Source organism: Canis aureus, chromosome 21 (genome assembly GCF_053574225.1).
Source record: "Canis aureus isolate CA01 chromosome 21, VMU_Caureus_v.1.0, whole genome shotgun sequence".
In the NCBI taxonomy this organism is placed as follows: domain Eukaryota; kingdom Metazoa; phylum Chordata; class Mammalia; order Carnivora; family Canidae; genus Canis; species Canis aureus.
In genome coordinates this window covers 38734798-38757390 of record NC_135631.1, presented here as the reverse complement: position 1 = coordinate 38757390, position 22593 = coordinate 38734798, and the positions used below count along the sequence as shown (strand labels likewise).

The 22593-nt window shown below is 40.3% G+C and overlaps 1 protein-coding gene across 14 annotated transcripts in view; it reads right to left on the bottom strand.

The window, feature by feature from the left end:
* GSAP (gamma-secretase activating protein) overlaps window positions 1-22593 on the bottom strand; it is an 83457-nt gene that overhangs the window by 43675 nt on the left and 17189 nt on the right. For 12 of the 14 annotated variants that reach the window (XR_013360329.1, XR_013360330.1, XR_013360326.1 and 9 more), the window contains exons 6-12: window positions 17776-17864; window positions 14084-14153; window positions 12877-12926; window positions 9628-9732; window positions 8963-9022; window positions 7973-8016; window positions 6881-6966 (exon numbers count right to left, since the gene is read on the bottom strand). Coding sequence is in view for 9 of the 14 variants with exons in the window: in XM_077863905.1 (XP_077720031.1) it covers window positions 6881-6966; window positions 7973-8016; window positions 8963-9022; window positions 9628-9732; window positions 12877-12926; window positions 14084-14153; window positions 17776-17864 (504 nt within the window). In the remaining 5 variants the exon portion in view is untranslated. Of the gene's footprint in view, window positions 1-6880; window positions 6967-7972; window positions 8017-8962; window positions 9023-9627; window positions 9733-12602; window positions 12664-12876; window positions 12927-14083; window positions 14154-17775; window positions 17865-22593 lie in introns of those variants that run through there. The other 2 variants (XM_077863913.1, XM_077863914.1) reach the window with 2 other exon arrangements.

Below are 22593 nucleotides of genomic sequence, written 5' to 3'. Positions count from 1 at the left end.
AAAATGTTTAAAGGCACCATATTTTTCCTTTCAAATTAGCAAAAGTTTTAAAATGATAATCAATTCTGTCAAGGGAGCAGTAGGAAGAACATTCTCAAATAATAAAAAAGAGAACTAGTACAACCCCTCGGAAATACAGTTTTGTAGAGGATTAAATATATTCATACTATTGACCCAAATTCTTCTTGTAGGACTCTATCCTGAGGCATGAACATGAAATGTCAACAATATAAAGAAGATTATATCCTCTATTTTAGCCAAATCCTCCATACACGATCCTTTAGAGAATGGAGGTCATCATTTTTCTTGTTTTGAAGAAAATTACAGTGAGGTGTAGAATAGATGTACCTGATTACATACACCAAGAGCCATCTTCAGATCTCATAAGCAAATATTTCCAAGTTAGGTTGTGACTTAGTTCCCTTTCCCAAGCCCAAAGGGGGAAGAATAATATTAAAGACACAGACAGCAAGGTGACATGGGATGTGATGGGACTCTGCAAACCTGTCCCATTGATAGAATTTTCTTTGATAATTGAAATATTTTATATCTGTGCTGGCTAAATTGGTACTAGCCACATGTGACTATTGAAGCACTTAAAATGTAGCTATTATGACTGGGGAACTATTTTTTTTTTAACTTTAATTAACTTAAATAGCCACATGTGGCTACCACGTTGGACCATCCAACAATGGAGCACTGGTTCCCAACCTTGAGAGTACACTGAACTCACCTGAGAGTCACAGATTCTCAAGCTCCCCATTACATCAACTTAACCAGAATCTCTGAAGGTAAGACTCAGGCATCAGTATGTATGTATGTATGTATTTATTTATTTTAGGGAGAGAGTACGAGTACTGGGGGAGGGGCAGAGGGAGAGAGAGAATCCAAAACAGGCTCCATGCCCAGGGAGCAGACCCTATGCGGGGCTCTCTCTCACGGCCCTGAGATCGTGACCTGAGCCAAAAACAAGAGTTAGATGCTCAACTGACTGAGCCATCCAAGCACCACAGGCATCACTATTTTTAAAATGTGCCTGGGGTAGCACGCTTGGCTGGTTCAGTTGGTGGAGTGTGCGACTCTTGATCTCAGGGTCATGGGTTCAAGTCCCATGTTCGGTGTAGAGATGACTTAAATAAGTAAACAAACTCAAAAATATAAATGAAATAAAATGTCACTGGAGCAGATTAATTAAATTCTCCAAACCTCAGTTTTCTTGTCTCTAAATACAGAAAACACAGAACCTACCTCATACAGTTCTTAGATAAGAATTAAATGAGATAATATGTATAAAGCTCTTCTGAAGAAGTGTTATCTAGCTATAAAGGTTAGCTGTGATTATTAGTATTCCAGAATGATTTTGCTGCTATTTGCAAGTTAGGGGAAGTCGCAGTTTGAAAAAACAAAGCATGCTCTTAATGGCGTATCCAGAAAGAGATGTTTAATAAATATTCATCAATGATGAAGATAAAATCTCAAAGTTGGCGAGCCTTTGGGAAACTATTTGGACAATGAAAGCTATTATGGACAAAGTTTTCCAAGGGAAATTATCTCATTGTAAAAGGCTCTATAAAATGCTAAAACACAAGGCTAATTCTGGGAACTTGTGAAGGGCAACTCTTGCAGTTATACGAACGGGAAAGAGAATGTACACTTTTCACCCCTCACTACGTCCCAGTAGGTTGTGCACAAGAAAGAATGATGGCCACTGACTCAAGCATAGCTGCATGGTTGGACTATTAGATGGGACAGGAATAAGAATATTTTCTTTCCTTCACTGCTTTAGGAAGTCTCTGATTTACCCTCCTGCTAGAACTAGTTTGACAAATCTACATAAATTCAATCTTAATACAGAAGTGGCCTGGGGCACCTGGGTGGCTCAGCTGGTCAAGCATCTGCTTTCAGCTTAGCATGATCCTGGGGCCTGGGATTGAGCTCCGCATCCAGCTCCCTGTTCAGTGGGGAGCCCGCTTCTCCCTCTCCGTCTGCCCACCTCGCTTGTGCTCACTCCCTCACTCTCTCTCTCAAATAAACAAATAAAATCTTAAAAAAAAAAAGAAATAGAAAAAAAATAAAATCTTAAAAAAAAAGGAAGTGGCCTGACAACAGCAACAGCTCTTCTGCCCCCTCGTCACCTCTCATGAGCACCCCCATCATCCAGATTTCACCCTCTAATTCATTGGAAGGTAGTGGATTTCATTTCTTAGGGCAGGAAAATTCAGGTCAAAGATGCTTTCAAGAATGTAACAAGTAGGGGATCCCTGGGTGGCGCAGCGGTTTGGCGCCTGCCTTTGGCCCAGGGCGTGATCCTGGAGACCCGGGATCGAATCCCACGTCGGGCTCCCGGTGCGTGGAGCCTGCTTCTCCCTCTGCCTCTCTCTCTTTCTCTGTGTGACTATCATAAATAAATAAAAATTAAAAAAAAAAAAAGAATGTAACAAGTAGTGGTGAAAGGACAAAGTAGCTCCCAATGACCAATATAGGATAAAGGAATATCAAATATTCTTTTTTTGTTTTTATGATAGTCACACAGAGAGAGAGAGAGAGAGAGAGAGGCAGAGACACAGGCAGAGGGAGAAGCAGGCTCCATGCACCAGGAGCCTGACGTGGGATTCAATCCCGGGTCTCCAGGATCGCGCCCTGGGCCAAAGGCAGGCGCCAGACCGCCGCGCCACCCAGGGATCCCGGAATATCAAATATTCTTACAGCATCATCACGGATGCAAAATTGAGTTTGTTGAAGACCCTGATCTGTCAGCATTCATTTCATGAACCACGTTCTCTGGTCTCCACGCCCTCGGGAAACGAAGCTCCGTAGTATAGAGAGAGCCATATAGGGATGACTATTTGTTCCCTTCTTCATTCCTACTTCATTGAAGTAGGGTTTTTTATTTTTTAAGATTTTATTTATTTATTTGACACAGAGACAGAGAGCTCCAGTAGGCAGAGTGGCAGGCAGAGGGAGAGGGAGAAGCAGGCTCCCGCTGAGCAGAGAGCCCAATGCAGGGCTTGATGCAGGGGGCGTGATCCCAGAACCCTGTGATCATGACCTGAGCTAAAGGCAGATGCTTAACTGACTGGGCCACCCAGGCGCCCCTGAAGTAGGTTTTTGTTTGTTTAATCACAAAGGTGAAAAATCATTTGTAAAAAGCAGTTTGGGGAAATACATGTGCTGACAGTTTATTAGTTAAAAATCAAAAGGTTGCTTCTCTGGTTTGTTGCATCTTAACTTGGGAAGCATCTCATTTGAAACAGGCTTATTTCTATTGCAAAGCTGCCTGTGGAGAGCAAGGCTCATTTTCTACTTTCCTATATGTTGCCGAGAAAGGAAAGAACAGACTCTTCTACTTCTCATGCAGATAAACCTAACATTTCATGTCACAGATCGCCCATTTATAAGTTACAGCTGCTACTGTTCAGGAGACATTCCTAGGGGCATTAGAATGAAAAGGAATACTAGCTTCAAAGAATGAGAGCTTCAAATGATTGTTTATAGTCAACTGATTTAAAGACAAAGTACTAGGGAAGAGCCTACCCCGTGCCCTCCGTGGGAGCTGGATCCCATTACTGCCCACCTTCCAAGCAGACTAACTCTACCAGTTAGTTGTTCCCCTCTGCTGTGTTCTCTTGCCACTAAACAGCTTGTGAGCATTCAAGCATACGGGAGTCTCTATCACCTTCAAAAATAATATTCCCTACATCTTACTAGCCCTTCCAGCTGCTGTCTCTCTCATGTCTACACCTGCTGTGATATTTTTCAACTCCCACACGCCTTTTCACCCAACACAACCAAAATTTCACCTCAGTCACCCAACACAACCCACTTACAGTGACCTCCATGCCACCAGACCCAGTGGACTCCACCCCCCACTACCTATTAACGGCTAGTCACTTCGTCCTTTGTGAGACCGCCTCTGCCTTTGGCTGCTGTACTAAAACACTTGGTTTTCCCCTCCCTCCCTCTCTCCTTCCACCTAACCTTTATGTATTTTGCTTCTTAGATCCTATTCCTAAATTTCCTCCCTTTTGACCCTATAAACTCCTCCCATGGCTTCAAATGCCAAACTACAGTCTTAAAAACTTCCACATTTATTCATGTCCAGTCCCAACCTTTCTTCTAAGTCCCAGATCTCTTAGTTAACATGTCCAAAAAACCCCTCACAATCTCCATTCCAAAGACCCACCCAAGCCTCTATACCTTAGTACATGGCACCACTATTCACCCAGTTGCTTATGCCAGAAGCCTGAGAACCGTTCCTTTCCAGCTAAACGACAGCAAGTCTTCTCAGTTCTATCTCCAAATGCATCTCAAACCCATCTAGTTACCACCTCTGCCACCTGTCCCAGTTCAGGCCATCCTCCACCCAAATGTATGACAACTTCATCCTATCCGCTCACCTCCCCACTTTTTCTCTTGCCTCTTCCAATCCATTCTTCACACAGCAGCCAGTAATCTTCTAAAAATACACATCTAATCACATCACTGCCTGCTTAAAACACTTCAGTGAAGGGGCATCAAGGAGTGCCACGTGAAAAGTTGTTGCGGAAAGGGCAGTCATGTGATGCCAAAGCAATAATTCACAGATCACTCATGCAGAGATTAAAATGTACCTTTTCAAGAGAGATTGACGGTGGTTACCATGTAACTAAATGACCAAACTTAGCATCATAAATAGTTAAGACATCCTGACATCCTGACATTACGTGCCTCCGGATCTGGTGCAAATAAATTTCACAATATCACCCATGACATATTCTGATGAAAAAATTTTAACCTATGTGTAATGGTGCCTTTCAGCCTAACTACCAATATACAGAGAATGTGGAGGAGAGAGGAAGAAGTTAAATACTTTCACAGGGAAACAATCAGACAAATCCAGAATGCAGGACATTCCACAAGGTAATTGGCTTGGACTCTTCAAAATATCATTGCTGTGAAAGAAAAACAAAGTGGGTAGGGAGTAGGGGTAGGGAAGTGATCTACATTAAAACAGATGACAAAGACATAATAACCAGATACAATACATGAGTTTTGATGGGATCCTGACTTGAGAAGTTATACACATGCATACATTTATCATTTATATACAAATACACGTAGAGACATATATAGCACATATGCATACATATATACACATATAGAAATCTATACATATAGAGGAATTTTTTGAAATAATTATGGAAATTTGAATATGAAATAATTACTGATTAGTGTGATTAATAATGGAACTGAGGTTATGTAAAAGAGTGCCCTTGACCTAAGGAGATACATGCTAAATTATTTAGCCGTAAAGTGTCAGGATGTCTGCAACTTACTTTTTTTTTTTTTTTTTTTTAAATTTTTTTTATTTATTTATGATAGTCACAGAGAGAGAGAGAGGCGCAGAGACACAGGCAGAGGGAGAAGCAGGCTCCATGCACCGGGAGCCCGATGTGGGATTCGATCCCGGGTCTCCAGGATCGCGCCCCGGGCCAAAGGCAGGCGCCAAACCGCTGCGCTACCCAGGGATCCCTGCAACTTACTTTTGAATGATGTAGTCAAAAGGAAGAATATGGACCTATGTGTGGAGAATATGATCAAGCAGATAGTGTAAATTATATGGTTAAGTAAAAGGTACATGAATGTTCATTCTGTTCTTGAACTTTTCTGTAATGCTTGAGCATTCTCAAAATTTTAAAACAACAACAACAACAAAAGAAAGCCCTTTTAATGACTTTAGGATTCTGATGATGAAATATAAACTCTTTCATGATCTGCAAGGCCCTATGTAACCTGACTCACGCCTACTTTTCAGCTCTCCCCCAATCCTGGTCTTCTCCTGCTTGCTCACTCTAGTTCAATCACACTGTTCTTAGTTCATATACACCCTCCAAGTCTCAAGTGAAACATCACTTCCTTCCCTAAACTCCCCAAAACTGGTTTATGGAGGAACTTTGGCCTGAGAGAGAATGGAAACAATATGTTGGATTATGAAGTGAGGTGGGAAAGGGGACAATTTTTAGGACTAAGACTGAATGGGATACAATAAGAACAACAGGGACACACTGGCTGAACTAGAACATATTTGAAGATACTATCATTTTCCATTAAACCTTCATTACATATATGCTCATGACTTCCCAACTCCTACAATTTCTCAAGATTCTATTGAAACATATGTGTGCATTTATTTAATGTCTAAACTCCAAACAGTAACCTTTGTACTAATAAAAATTAGGTCAGTTTTGCTCATCATTGTTATCTCCAATACTTAGCACACAGTAAATCTCCATAAACATTGGCTTAGTGAATACCACAGAATTTGGCTTTAAAGGGATACAGCTTTATTCCAAGTGCTAGTTAACTCCATGGTAAGTGTCCACTCAAGCTAGTGTATTTAAAAAGGCTATTAGATGTAGTAATTAGAATTGACTGTTTAGATGATTACAGTATACTAATAACTTTATGTCAAGCTTTGACTGTCAGCTCGTAAGTTATAGAATGGTTCTTAGCGCAGCTAGGTACATAGGTTTAGAACTCAAATACATCAGTAAGCCTGACACAAAAAGCATCCCCATAATTGTACACCATTTGTTAAAAGATGGAGCAGGTGAGAAAATGTAGATCAATTACATATGAATCTATCCCCTCTTATCAAAAAACACAAATAACTATTAGAACAATAACCCTGCTGACTGTGGCTTCTCTCATACAGACAGCGTATATATAAAATTGCAGTGGAGAAGATAATTTGGTATATAAACAGTCATCTGATCATTTATGTAAGATTGTGGCTCTATTACATTTTAAGATATATATAAGATATAGCTAAACAATGACTAAATTTTTCATAGAACTCAAGTACAATTGAATAAATTGATAAATACAATCCTGGTTCTACCTGTATGGTTGGTAAAAACGCACAGGGTCAGGTGTTTGGATAGGTTCCCTTGGTCTTGAAGATCATCACATCCAAAGTTTACAAGTCTAAGAACATAAAGGACAAGACACTGAATGCATTTAAAAATTAGTTCCCTCTTTCACTTAATGCAGTGAGCAATGCATAATTGACCATGTTGTACACTTGAAACTAATTTAACATTGTATGTCAACCACAGTTTAATAAGAATTTTTTTAAATGAAAAATAAAGTTCCCTCATAAAGGACAGTAACCACTATAACATACCCAACAGAAGTAGAGACTGGTCCCTGAGAAATTTAAGTAGATAATGTGTTTGTCTGTTTAAAAGTTCTATAAAACGATAATAAAAAAAATACATCAATGGCATGGCTGTGGCAATAGAGAAAAAATATATAACAACAAGTTGAAGGTAATAAAATTTTTTCTGTATATATGATTTCAAAATATGCACAACTGAGTGTTTATATACGATGAAATAAAGCTACTGAAATGTAGAATAATTTTGGATTATTATTACTCTAATTCAAGAAGACTTTCGTTTCTTCTGTGCACTAGTGGGCTTGTGTCTATTATTTTTCAAAAATGTTCATTTTTTTTACTATACATAAAACAGTCTGGGAGAAGAAAAGCTTACTTTTGTAAAGGTGTAAAAAGGAAAACAAACAATAAGGCAACAGACACAGCTGAGCTACAAGTGGATTGACTGCAACATCCTCTTTGTGGCAACAAGAGAAGGATTTTGATGTTTGATTCTAAATGTAGTCCTAATTCATCAACTCCTTTTGTTGAAGCAAAGGGAGAAGAACATTTCCACAGATCAAAATAAATGGAAACATCCTACAGAAATAAATGACTACGAAAATCAATATGATTGACTTTACATGAAAAATCCTGTGTTTGTGCTTGATAAAGTTGTTTACATTCCCTATTGAGGACAGGAATATAAAAGGTCACAAACACACACGGAATATCAAATTGTCCTTATATCTGCATGCCATAAATTAGGTATAAATATAATCATTCTGCCCATAAGTATGTATACAAATTAACAATAATCTATGAGTAACTTACTCAAATCCCGAGGCACTTAATGTTATATCCAAGGGTGCTTCAAACTGTCAAAAAATCATGAGAACACAAACCAAAAAAAAAATAACATTAATTTAGTGACGATAGTTCTGAAACTCAGAGCAAGCCTGACCACGCTGTGCTTGCCTATTGATGAAGAAGAATCCTTTTAACCATCATTATTTTTAGACATTATCCCCTAAATCCACAGCACAGGAAGTCCATTGAGAATATTCTAGAGTTTACATATTATCATAAGCTTGGTGTAGATTTATTTCTTAAAGAGCTAATACTTGACAAACTGCCTCAGATGTGAATATCATAAATGGTTGTATAACAAGCCAATCAGTAGGGGTACACTTTTATAAGACACAAATGACCATGTACAGAGAGAAGGACTGGGTGTCTTTAGAATAAGTTATTAAAAAAAAAAAAAGGGCGGGAGGAGTAAATGAAATTCTTGTAATAGTATGATATCAATGTATATTAGACATCAATATTAATCCTAGTGAAGAATAATATTTTCTTCACCATAGGTAAAGACATTTATGATTCCTCACAAGACTAGCATCCCAAATGGCTTTGCCAAGAGTGATGCTAGATATTTACTAATTAAACTATACACTCTCATTGATGTTTTACCCTACACTCAAATCCACCATCCTCGCAAGTCTTTTGGGGTCAAATGACTTGTAACCACTTAAAGCTATCTACCATAGGCCATACCTATTACTTCTACAGGTCCTCACTCATGCATGGTTTTTTCTAATGAGAGGCATTCAGTTAGCAGAAATTTCCTCTGTGCTCTTCTACCTACATGTTAATTGTGTGTGTTATAGAGTTAAAGCCTTGAGACGATAAGAACTATGTTACTTGCTCATACAAGTGACTAATGTAACAAGAATGCTAAAATGCTGTTTCTGATAACAGCTCTCTTTAAAAGGAGGCCATGTGTTATAAAATTTCCTACAGCCCAACATTCTCTGGACTTACCATTAAGTTAAACTTCTCGTTAGCAGAAAACTGGATGCATTTTAAGATACTCCTTGATTTCTAAAAGAGAAAACAGAGTAAGTGAAAATTACAAAAAAGAAAAAAAATTACAAAGGGGCACTTGGCTGTCTCAGGTGATAGAACATGCAACTCTTGATCTTGTCAGTTTGAACCTCACATTGGGTTTAGAGATTACTTAAAGAAATAAAATCTTTAAAAGAAAGATCAACTGGGTAGCCTGGGTGGCTCAGTTGGTTGAGCATCCGAATCTTGGTTTTGGCTCAGGTCATGCTCTCCAGGTCATGGGATCAAGCCCCACGTTGGGCTCTGTGCTCAGTGCAGAGTCTGCTGGAGATTATCCCTCTCCCTGTCCCTCTGCCCCTTCCCTGCCCATGTGCATGCACGTACATGCTCTCTAAATAAATAAATAACATCTTTTAAAAACAATAAAAATAAAAGAACAAAAACATTAGTATAAAAAAAGAAACAAATAAAATAAAAAAAGAAAAGGAAGCAACTAAGAGGCAAACAGTAATGAAAACCTTTCATATTTTTAATAAACCTTCATTGACTGTCTCCATCAATGAAAATGCAGTACTTAATAAATTGTAATAATGGTAATGTCAAAATTAAACTGTAAAGGAGGCCAGTGGACTAGTTTTTACCTTCAGGACAATGTAGTATAATCTCTGCTCTGACATATCCCATTGAGCCCAAACAAAATCCTCAGCTACTCTCTCTCTTGGGAGATGGCCAGAGTCTCTAAGTACCTAGAGAGGCAAAGAGATGTTAGTGATAAGCCACTATTTCAAAGGAGAATATATCTGGATTCATTATTTTACATATTATATCTTTATAATACATACAAATATTTCTACAGTTTATTTTTGGCAGTCCCCTGCCCCCAACACATGCACATGGAAAGTCTTCCCAGAAAAGATTTAAGGCATTATTTAATCACTTGCTCTTCCCAAAGACTCTATGATGAACTATATTATTCTTGTCCCTGTTAGCCAGGCAGGCTAGAGCTGTTGAAGGCAAGGCCACACCAACTACAAATCAACACCAAGGCCAAAGAGAAGATTCATTCTTCCCATTCTGTACATAACCCACTCAGGTATCTGCAGACAGAAAGGCTTTACCACCAAAGACAGCAGCTGTAATGATGAGGAAAAACTAGGCCTGGGGCTGGGGCTGGGGAGCACTGGGCAATGAGCCCAGATCTGCCATAGCTATTCGTGTGTCTTTGGTCATGCTTCTTACCCCTATGTCTTCCACAATGAGTATGGTGATACTGTCCATCCTTCAAGACTCAACTTAGGCACTGTCTCCTGCACAAAGCCTCCCTCACCTCCTCCCAAGGCAAAGCTCCCCACCTCTGTATTCCTATGGTACTTTGGCATACTTCTATTACAGTTACATTTAACTAAAGCCATAGGTCTACCCCAATGAGTATGCCTTCTCCTACAATACCTTTATATTCTCAACTTAAATTCTCAACAAGAGTCTAAACTTTGGGCAACACATGTTTCCATTTTTCTGAAGTTTGTTAAATTAGAATAGATTTGGGGACTCTCAGATAAAGGTATATACATGATCATCAGAATGTGGCAACCCAGATTCACATCTCAGTTTTGTCTGTCTCTAGAGTTCTGTCACCCCTGTGAGCCTTGCTTGTTGTACTCTCAGTAAACAGGAGGATAATTATAATTCTGCCTACCTACCCTACCACAGATGTCATGAATGCATGGGATGGAAGGGAATGGACAGGGCCAGTAGTCAGAAAAGTCAGGCCAGAAAGGAAGGCCTTAAGAAGCTATCATCTAAGCCCTTAAGAATAAGGCCAGTGGGGGCACCTGGGGGGCTCAGTCGATTAGGCACCTGACTCTTGGTTTCAGCTCAGGTCATGATCTCAGGGTCCTGGGATCAACTCCCACACCTGCTCTGCACTCAGTGGGGAGTCTGCTTGAGGATTTCTCTCCCTCTCCTTCTGTTCCTCCCCTGCATGTGTGCGCACTCTCTCTCAAGTAAATAAATAAGTCTTAAAAAAAAAAAGAAGAAGAAAGGCGATGATGCTTCAGAGAAGGGCAAACTAGGATGAAGGCGTGTGAGGTTACGCTGTGTTGGCTGCTGGCAGATGCTCCCTGCCCTCCCTCTGCAGGGTATCCCAGGGCTCCCAGGCCCCTCTTCTAACCACTATCTACCCATTCGTGGTCTTGTTTAGTTCACTGACCTTGAATTGTTTAGGAGACTCTCTCCTCTAAATGCGCATTGCTGGCTCTGAGATTCTGACTTCATTCTTCCTTCCTGTCCTGACTCTTTGCTGACCACTTGTTCTGTCCATGCCCTGCCATTGTGGCACCATGCCCCTGGTGGCTCGAAGCTCTGGCCACACACTTTCTAGTCACACTTTTCCAGCCAGGCCTCTTGATTTGAGTCTTTCAATCAGAGATATAAAACTAATAAATGCATTTTTCCATTTCAATGTTGCTCACTTAAATTTAAAATTAAAATCTTCAGAGAAGGATTATTTTGATGCAAACTAAATATTGAAGGAAATGATTTTTAATATCAATAATAGATTATGATCTTACACAAGTTGTCAAGAAAAAAAGATAACACAATAGAAAAATAGACAAGGATGTAACTAAGCAATTTTCAGAAAAACAAATTCACACAGCCAATAATATTAATGGACATGCAAACTAAAATAATGTTATCAACTTAACACTCATCAAACTGGAAATCTTTTTTAAAAAGGCAAATGCACCAATGACTGGTATGGATAGAGGGAAAGGGAACTCTTACTCTTATGCATTGTTTGTACAACAGTGAATTGTTACAAGGTTTTTTGGAAAGCAATCTAGCAAAATATGTTGAGATATATTAAATGCATATACCCACTAACCCAATTATCCATCCCTGAGGACTTAGCCCAAAGAAATAATGTGTATCAAATATGTAAAGCTATTAAAAAAAAATATTTGAGATACTCTGTAACCCAAAACAGATGAACAAAAAAAATAGTGGCAATCAAGTGAGTGTCCACCCATGGGAGAACGATTGAAATTGTGTACATCCATACCAGGGACTATTATGTACTTCTAAAAAATATGAATTGATCTATTCTGGTTGACTTGGAGGTAATGCCACAAAGCTGAATGAGGAAGGAGTGGATAATAAACCCCTGGGTGCATCAGGGGTGGGGATGGCAGATACACAGGTTTGGAGAAATGCATGAAAGGATACCTAATAGGCTGTAGACAAAAGTCAGAGGTTTTGAAAAGACAAGGGAGAAGTGGAATGCAAGTGAAAAGAAAAGAAGAAAAGAGAAAAGAAAAGAAGAAAAAGGAAAAGAAAAGAAAGTAAAGAAAAGAGAGGAAAGACAGGGAAAAAAGGAAAGGAACTATATAAAAAAAGGAACTATATAAACTCCCAGTATATACATTATGATCCCATTTATTCTCTGTAGGTATAAAAATTAGAGGAAAAAAACTTCATCTCTATCTGAAAACCTGTAGCGATAGCCCTGGTGTACTAAGTAAAAAGTAAAAACAAAAATGGCCAATCAATATATATATATATATATTATGTTTCTATTTTGGTAAAAACGACTGAATCCGTGTTTATGTGCACTAACCTTGTGGAAGTGTGTATGAGCTAGGGAAAGAGTCCCACAAGGCTGTCATGAGTTATCTCAGGAGACTGAGACTGAGACTGGAGAGCGAAGTCAAGAGAAAAGAAATAATTAACTCCTTCATATGTCTATATTATTTCTCTGTTTCAACAACAAGACATCAAATAAAGAAAGCAGTCTTTCTCTATAACATTACTCTATCCTTAACAGTCTTGAAATGTTACTCTGTGGGGAAAAAAAAAACAACTCTGAAGCAAAAGAGATTTCAAATATTTACCACTTTATTTCCGTCTTCTTGGATGACGTGGATATGAAATTTTTCAATATCTTTTAAAAGAGAAATGATAGACAGTTTAGCCTTTATGAAAATCATTTAAAAATCACTTTTACACCTCACAATGGTGAACCTTTATTTATAAAAGCAATGCAGAGTAATCAACTGGCTGGAAAAATAGTAATATCACAGATAGCAATTCATAATATAAGTGCAAAACAAAACCCACTTTTCTCCAGCCTCCCTCCACAGTCTACCACTAATCCAGCATTTACTCTGCTCATCAATATCAACAATACGTGCAGCATTCAAGCCTTCTGCTCCCCTCAATATTGGCCTTCCCTGCATCATCAGCCTTATTTGGAGCACACAGGGGTTCATTTGGCAGGGTTTATCTCAAAACACTTCTTGTATAAAAATATTGGGTAGAAACCCTGGTATTTTTACAAGGGTCAATTTCACAATAAGAAAACCCAAAACAATTTAAGCTGATTTGTAAGGTGGACCCCTTTCTCTCAGTAAGCGATCTAGATGTGGCCATACTTAACCTTTTGCCAGTTCTAGTTACAAAAATGTGAGCTAGATCATTGGTCATGAGCATAGGAACTGAACACAAACCTAATAACCCCCCCAAGGCCTGTCCTTGCCATTATGAATCAGCAGTTTCATTTTGTAATATGAAAGATGGCTTACTAGATATGATCCGCCAGTGGATTTTGTCCTTTTTCTGCCACCCTTCCCACTCAAAAGTGTAAACTTCATTACAGAATGTCCCACTCTTATTTGCCTCTACCTGAATTTGACCATGTATGTGTCCTCGAATTGTGCCATCAAATTCTTCTGGCTTCTAATACCTTCCCTTTTCTCTATCCAAGGTGCCAGACATCTTAAAGAAGGATGAACTAAAGAAGGTAAAAATGACCTCCACAACTGTACTACACTCTACCATGTGACAAAAGTGGAAATCTATGTATATAGGAGCCAGCCCATCATTCCCAGGATGGGGAAACAGAGCAGAGCCTAAGGGAAGACGTGGGGGCAGACGGAAAAGCCCTTCCACAGGAGTGCTAGGCCTTAGGTGGACATCAAAGGTCAGTTGGAGCTTTAGCACTGGTGAGTGGACATCTAGAAGATTCAGTCAAGTCCCATACTTCACCAAGAAATGTGCCCTTCATGAAGTTCACATAGACCACCTAAAAGATATACTTACATTTCTCTTCTGAAATCAGTAACAGATGGTTCTCTGGAGGAGGGTGACTTTCCACTTGGGGGTAGAGAAACTGTAAAGAGGAAATTCACAAAATCATAAGCAACAACCTTGCTTACACAAATATTCCAAAAGTGTCTGATCACTGTACTATATCACTATATACCATAGAAGGTAGGTACTCAGAACCACAGAATAGGTTAGATAAATCACGCACATACACACATTGCAGATGGAAACAAGGAGGAAAAAGAACACTTTTAGGAGCCGATTTTTCTGGGGGGAAATTCATGACAGGTCCAACATAATTAATTTAAACAGTAAGGCTAAAGCATAAGCTATTTCTAGAGATTGTGCTTCCTATTTTGGAATACATGATTCTGAAGCCACTCAGAAACAATATAAACAACACCTGTACAGAAAGTTCTATTTCACATGCACAAAAAAAGTGATCAATACATCTGTTATGCAACTAAACCTAGTATTTAATTTGTGAACCAAGCAAATGTATGCTCTACAACTTCCAAATTCCCGCATCCAAGAGACAAAGCACAACGTAAAGCGGGACTTTCCAAGAAGAACAATGACTCACAATGTGGCATGTGGTGGAGGATTTGCAAGCCTCAAATAATAGAATGACTGCGCTGGGAAGAAAAGGCTTGATCCACCCCACTCCTTATCTGTGCTCTCCCTTATGTGCCAGCCCACAGGACAAAGCAGCCAGCCAGAAACACAGGCCTGGCGCTATGAGCTGTGACAATGAGGGAAAAGAGGTCATGAGATGACTCCAGTGACTTAATTCTTTCATCATCAAAAGGGTACCTATAAATCAGCAGTTTTGTTTTGTAACATGAAAAGACAGCTTACTAGATAAGAGCCACCAGTGAATTTTGGTTTTTCCCTCTAAACTTCAAAGCATTACGAAAGAACATAATCCTTTTATGTCCCTACTTTAGAGTTGGCAGCCTCTCTAAAGACTACGAAAAATTTTGACAAAATAGGTTACCTGGTGTCTAACTTTTCATAAAAGTGAAATGAAACAGGACTGCTAATGAAAAATGAAAACAGGACTGATAAATTTTTTAAATTGTTTGTTGTAAGTTTTCCTTTTTGGAATCGAAAATCAAAACACTACCAAAAACTTCAAAATTATAAAATAGATAGCAGTGCAGAATTCAGCTATGAAAGTAATATAGAACTTGGGATGTCCTGATTTGTGAAACTGCACATCAAACAGGAAACTGTGTCCTGGGGTTGAGGAGAAGCAAAGGGGAGTGGCACCATACTGATAATGGAAGAGCAAACAGTGCCTCAAAATAAGGAGATGCTCCTACGGAAGACGATTTGGCCTCCCTTGGGACTCCAGAGGTGGCCAAGGCATGCTTGCTTAGAACTGGGACCTGGAGGAAGGTGCTGAAGAGTCCTAAACCTTTGCCGGGTCTTGTGTGGCACTCAGTGGGAACGTGATTTCAAAAGTTCCATTTAGGTGGTGATGGTTTTCCTTTCTATGACGAGGCAGCCCTAGAGCAAAGCCTGGAAGTAAGACTATAAACAGACAGGCTTCAGACACACTCTATAAAAGCGTGTGAGATTTGGTTTTGTTTTTGCGGTGTCAGTAGAAATCTATATAGATTACAACATATTAGGGCAACACTGATCTTCACAAATATGGAGCTAGACTTTGGTTATTAATATTCATAGTTGGAAGATATGCACTATAGGTGGATATCTGGAACAATCTGGAAGATGCAGGTCATGCTGGTAGGCAAGTTTCAAAAGTACCAGATTGGGATCCAAACCCCAGCCAGTACTGTCTCGCCAAAGTTCCTCTATGAAGGAGGTCAAGGCCGCACACACAGCCTTGTAGAAATGTACTACTGGAGATCACCATGAATGTTTTGGTAAGAAAAGGGAGACAGACTGCAGGCAAGACTAAACTCAGTGGACAGTGAATGGCATTTCTGTGAAGGGGAGCAGGAGGGGAAGAGGGAGGTGGGAGTTTGCCCTTGGTGGAGGTTTGCAGGATTTTTCTCTCCCCCGGGGCAGAGGTATGAGGAGCAAGGGGCAGAGCTAGGAACAGAGATGGGTCCACAAGACAAGTACAGGTTTTACTTCATTTGGGTGGGGGACTTTCCCTTTGGCCTAGGAAAGCAGTCATGCATCATGTACTATTAATTTTTTCAAGTGGAGACAAAATTTGCATAAGAGAAAAATCACCTTTTTAACTATTTTAAAATAGTCAATTCAGCAGTTGTTAATATATTCACAATGTTGTGTAACCACATACTCATAAAAACTCATTCCTTCCTTATGTTCTAATTAATTCCCTTTAGCTGTCCCAATCTTTCCATAATGTCTCCATTGCCTACACAGCCCTGGGTGGAGACGCTAAGGAAGCCAGAATAGGCCAGAAAAGGGAAGTATGATGTGTCCCACAGTCACCCCTGTACTGATGACAGTGTAAACACAGCAGCTTCCTGGGGGAGGGGGAGGGCAGCCTAGGAGCTCCACTCCAGGCCCTGCCTATAAGCAGGGGGCAGATGGGAGAGAGGCCCCTCTCCTGACACTCTGCAAGCGGAGATCCTCTCCGTAGGCTCAAGGCTGGGAGTAGGTGGGGGGAACAAGAAGCAGATAGTTCAGATTCCACAAGGAAGTTATGCTACAGCGCTGCAGGAACATGTAACAGTCAGGTGTCCCCTGTGGCAGGCATATTCTACGGATCACCACAAACAGCATGCACTGAATTCTGAACCACTGCTCCCGGGGGAAATACGAGGCCGGGCTCCTGCATGGTCATGACATTTGTAGCAACCAATGAATACATAGCTTTGCTTTTGTGTGTTCCTATTTAAAGACATCTTATTTAATAAATATTGTTGAGCCGTTAGCATTGAGCTCATGGTCAACCGCGCCAAAAACTCATGCCTGAAGGAAGCTTATCTCACCCACATATTTTCTCTACAACCACATTGCTGCCTTCTTGTGCTGAGGCACACCAGACAGCACTTGGGAACTATGCACGGGGAACATTTTAAATAGTGCAATCACCAATGAGGAGCCCCAAACATGTGAGAATTAAGGCACTAAACAACCTCTGTTTACAGTGTGAGCAGTGAACCCTGAAGGCAGTGTCAGTCACCCTTGTTGAACCTCAGCTGAGTGACGAATTTTTCACCACTGTGCACACGGCTGCAGATGACTTTAAAAGCACCGTGAGAATCAACTTTGGTTTACAAATAGATTTCAGTGCGTAGTACAATTCACAAACTCTGAGTGTGCAGGTAATGAAGACGGACTATGGTCCACCTGCACTATACATACAGCGCTTCTGTATCCTTCCCTGGAGTTGATAAATTCAGGGATTAAGCCATTTATTCATATTTACTCTGTCAACTAAAGGAATACATTAAATAAACCATTTTTTAGACTTACCTGATATGTGTCGAGAGTCAGCATTTTATCAAGTAAGAATATTACATTATGATCAGAAAACCCGTTTATAATGGAGACAGAGTAGCTAGGTTGAGTTTTAATTTCCATGTTTCCAGCCAAACCCGTTTCCCAGAGTGCTTTGAGGATTAAATGTGATAATGGGTGTGAAAACACTTTATAAGCACCTTTGCCTCTAGGTTTCACACCTTTTGATTAGTGAGATGAGTGATAACCACATCGTGCTCCTGCTCCTGCTCGCTTACCTGCACCCAAATAGAGCTATCCACCGCTTTTAGAACCTTCACATTGTTAACAGGGTGGATTTCAACCAACAAAGTTAAGCACTTTGATCCTACAAAGGAAAGGAGGCTTTTAGTAAAGGAGGCCAGAATGTCATTCGTTATCTTCTCCACCTATGTCTGTACTTTGAAAACATAAATATGTTACCTATTGTATTAGTTATTCCAAGAGGAAAAGTAATTTTCTTAAAATTTTCTTTGGCAGTTCTTAAACCCTTGACAAAAGAAGAAAACCTCACAAAGTTGAAATCAATAGGCGCAGAGTGAGAAGCGAGTTCCTGACCATTCCTCAGCCACTTAGCACAGCCTCACAGGCCCTCTGGGCTCCTAAGTCTAAGCAAACACGACTCCATTCACTACCACTCCAGTTCTGTAGCACATGAATGAATATCACTTGTGGATGAAAATATAAAGATATTTCTGGCGGATGAACATGCTCCAGTACACGGACCCTATTAAGAGGACAGGGCTTCCCTCTGGAATGGTGGCAGAGCTGCGTGGATAAAGACCCACTTATTTCCTCAGTGTCACATTGCAGCAAATGACATAAAAGATAGCAATTAGGAGGAAGTCCTTGGACACAGGCTACAATGGGATTACCACAGAGATCCACATTTAGACCAAGAGTTCCCCTCCCCCAAGATTAAACCTCAAAAAAGGAGTTGCCTTAAAGCTGAGTTCTTGCAGAGTCTAATATTCTCAGGTGCTTTCTCTATGACTTTATTTTGAGTAATAATGTACAATTTTCAGGACAGCACAGCATTGAATCAATGCCAATTTTCACTATTTAAGAAATTAAACTGACAGAAAATAAAGGCAAAAAATGTAAAACAATTCCTACCATATGGCCTTACAATTACAAGCACTGGATATCTCTGTAAACATGCCTTTTAAATATTACTGAAAAAGCAAGACAGCGAGTTACTACATGGGATCCCAAAGATATAAGGATGGAACAAATGAAGATCAAATATTGTTTGGTCAATGATACTTGTAGCTTATGATAAAAATCCCAGTGATTGTATATCAGTTCAAAAGGGCTATACTTGTTTAACTGGGATAGAGGTAAAGGTGAGGAGCTTTGTGAATCTGCTAGATAACTAAAAAAAAAAAAAAAAAAAAAAAGGGGCTCTAGAAAATAAGAAAGACGTTGGTGTTGAAGTGTTTGGGTGGCTCAGTCAGTTGAGCATCTGACTCTTGGTTTTGCTTTGGCTCAGGTTATAGTCTCAGGGTCCTGAGGTTGACCCCTGCATTGTGCTCCAGGCTCAGGGGGGAGTCTGCTTGAGATTCTTTCCCCTTTCCTCTCCCTCCCCCTCTGCTCCTTCCCCCACTTATGTGTGCTGTCTTTCTCACAAATAAATAAAATCTTGCTACCCCATAACCCAGCAATTGCACTACAGGGTATTTACCCAAAGATTCAGATGTAGTGAAAGGACAGGACACCTGCACCCCAATGTTCATAGCAGCAATGTCCACAATAGCCAAACTGTGGAAGGAGCCTCGGTGTCCTTTGACAGATGAGTGGATAAAGAAGATGTGGTGCACATATATACAGTGGAATATTAGCCTCAGAAAGGATGAATACCTTCCCATTTATATCAATGTGGATGGAACTGGAGGGTATTATGTTGAGTAAAATAAGTCAACTGCAGAAAGACAACTATCATACGGTTTCACTCATATGTGGAATATAAGAAATAGTGAAAGGGGCCTTAAGGGAAAGGAGAGAAACTGAATGGGGAAAAATTAGAGAGGAAGACAAACCATGAGAGACTCCTAACTCTGGGAAACAAATAAAGGATTACAGAAGGGGAGGTTGGTGGGATGATGAGTAACTGGGTAACAGGCACTAAGCAGGGCACTTGATGGGATGAGCACTGGATGTTATACTATATGTTGACAAATTGAATTTAAATTTAAAAAAATCTTTTAAAAAAAGACATTAGTGTCAGGTGGCCTGGGTGGCTCAGTGGTTTAGCGCTGCCTTCAGCCCAGGGCATGATCCTGGAGACCCGGGATGGAGTCCCATGTTGGGCTCCCTGTATGGAGCCTGCTTCTCCTTCTGCTTGTGTCTCTGCCTCTCTCTCTCTCTCTCCTGTGTATTCTCATGAATAAATAAATAAAATCTTTAAGAAGGAAGGAAGGAAGGAAGGAAGGAAGGAAGACATTAGTGTCAAAGAGACTTAAGAAAAATAGAAATGCTTTGTGAAATGTAAGAATTAGAAAAAAAGCAATTTTCCTTATTACATTATTTTACATTAAGTGTGTATAATTAAATTAATATACTAAGTAGTACAAGCTGACATTGGCTATTTTATGTCTTGCTCTAAAAGTTTACATCTTCCAATTTGGGGGAAAAACTTTTTAGGGGCTAGGTGGGGAATCTTCTCCTTAGAAAAGTAAAGAATCACTTTACTCATATGTGGACTTTTTGGCAGTAAATTTGATAACCAGCTATCAGCTAAATCCACTTGACTTTAAAATGGGACACAAGGACACAAACCATCTTCCTACACTAATTCTTCCCTTTATAGAGGCATCCTGGACAATTAACTAATATAATAAGCATAATGATAAGAGTAACCGTGCAAACAGGCATTTCTCTCAGTAACATACCATGTGATTTCATGGTGTAACATGACATACTCTGGATTAGGATTCTAGAGATGTCAGTTTTGGTTTACACTCTGCTACTAACCTAATACACATTTTTCAGAAAGGACAATGCATTCCTAGGCTTCTATGCCTTGTTACTAAAGAAAAAAACAAAAACTAAAGAATCAGATCATTTATCTAGTCAGTTTCAGTCATGAAATCTCATGATTCTATGGAGTGCTTAAAGTCGTCTTCAGAAGTTAGAGAATCCAGATGTCAGGGGTGCCTGGGAGGGCATCGCTGTAGGGTAAGGCAGGTCCAGGCAGGATGTGGATATCACAGAAAGACAGCAGGAACAGAAGTGACAACTTGGATGGATCTTGAAGGCATTGCACTAAGTGAAATCAGAGAAAGACAAATACTGTATCATCTTTCCTACGTGTGGACTCCCAGAAAGAAAAAAAAACCCATGCTCATAAATACAGAAAACAAATTGGCAATCATAAGAGATGAGGGTTGGAGAATGGGAGAAACAAGGGAACAGTTTTATTCTTTTAGTTTAAATAAATTGAACAAATATTAAAAACAAAAGCACAGGGATTAGCATGGCATTGGCAGGGTGGGCAGGTAGACACTGGGCAAAGGAATCTGGTCCGAGCCAGGTGAAGACACATGTTGTGAATGATGACAAAGTTAGAAGAGTCCAGCAGTGCCTGGTTCTGAAGCAGCTCTGGTTACTGGAGCTCTTGAAGCAAACCACAGCGCCACAGAGCAGCTGCAGGACTTCACTATAATGGTACAGGGGGTCTCAGAAGAGTCTCAGTGGCAGAGGGGCCCAACACAGGTGGCCACCCCAACAGCTGCCCAGCGGGGATCTACTGTGACCTGCAGCAAATGCAACTCCAGAGGGGAGGGAGAAGAGGCAGCTAGATCCGGTCCTCTCCTCTTCCTTTTCCTCTTCCCCTCCCTCCACTCCTCTTCCTCTTCCCCCTCCTCCCCTTTCATCTCCTCCTTCTCCCTCTCTTAAGTAAGCTCTATACACAGCATAGGACTTGAACTCACAACCCTGAGATCAGGAGTTACATGCTCTACTGACTGAGCTGCCCAGACATCCCCCCTTTTACTGTTTTCTAAACAAAATATTAATCTGCCATGGCCAAAGCCAAGAAGAGAAGCACTATTGATAAAAACTGTGTTGGCAAGTGTGTGGACCAAAAAGCCTATCTTGTTCATATGAAAGATGTTACAGTTTACTTGCAACGGAAAAATCTCTTCATAAGCAATAGAGTGTGAAATAATACCTCCAGGCAAACTACATTTTATAATCGAATGGCTTATCAGGTCATTCATGGGCAGATAAAATAAGGCTTTCCAAGACATTTGTTCGAAGAATAAAACACCATAATGGATTCTACAGTGCTTTCTGGTCACATCACTTCTGAAATCTTAACTGAACACAGGCCTTGTAGGGTCTCCACGGATCTAGGTGTACTTCAGGCCTGTCTTCCTCTGGCCTCAGTTCATACCACTCTGTTCTGCCCCCTTTTCATTCGGCCTCCTCACTATCCTTGATCAGCGAGTCCACCAAGTACACTCTGGCCTCAGGACCTTTGTGCTGGCTGTTGTTACTGTCAGAAATGTGCTTTCCCCCCAGTCGCGGGCTTGCTCCCTCCCTTCTTTCAGATATCTGTTTATTTTTTTTATTTTTTATTTTTTTTAAAGATTTATTTATTTATGATAGACAGAGAAAGAGAGAGAGAGAGAGAGAGAGAGAGAGAGAGGCAGAGACACAGGAGGAGGGAAAAGCAGGCTCCATGCCGGGAGCCTGACGTGGGACTCCATCCCAGGACTCCAGGATCGTGCCCTGGGCCAAAGGCAGGCGCTAAACCGCTGAGCCATCCAGGGATTCCTAGATCTCTGTTTAAATGCTCCCCACATAGTGCTTCCTAGGATCATTCCTCAAATAAACTAATTGCATTCAAATGCCTGCCTCAGGCTCTACTTAGAGGGAAAATGCAAACTAAGATGAGAAGTAATCTCAGGGGACTGGATCACTTTAGCCCTGAGGGCTGTGGCATGAGGAAGCAGGAGAGCGTTGAAACAGGAAGAATCCACCAGTAAGGGGACCTTATCAAATTCATGACCACCTTGGGACTCGAGCTGCATGGAGCACACCTCAGAATGGTC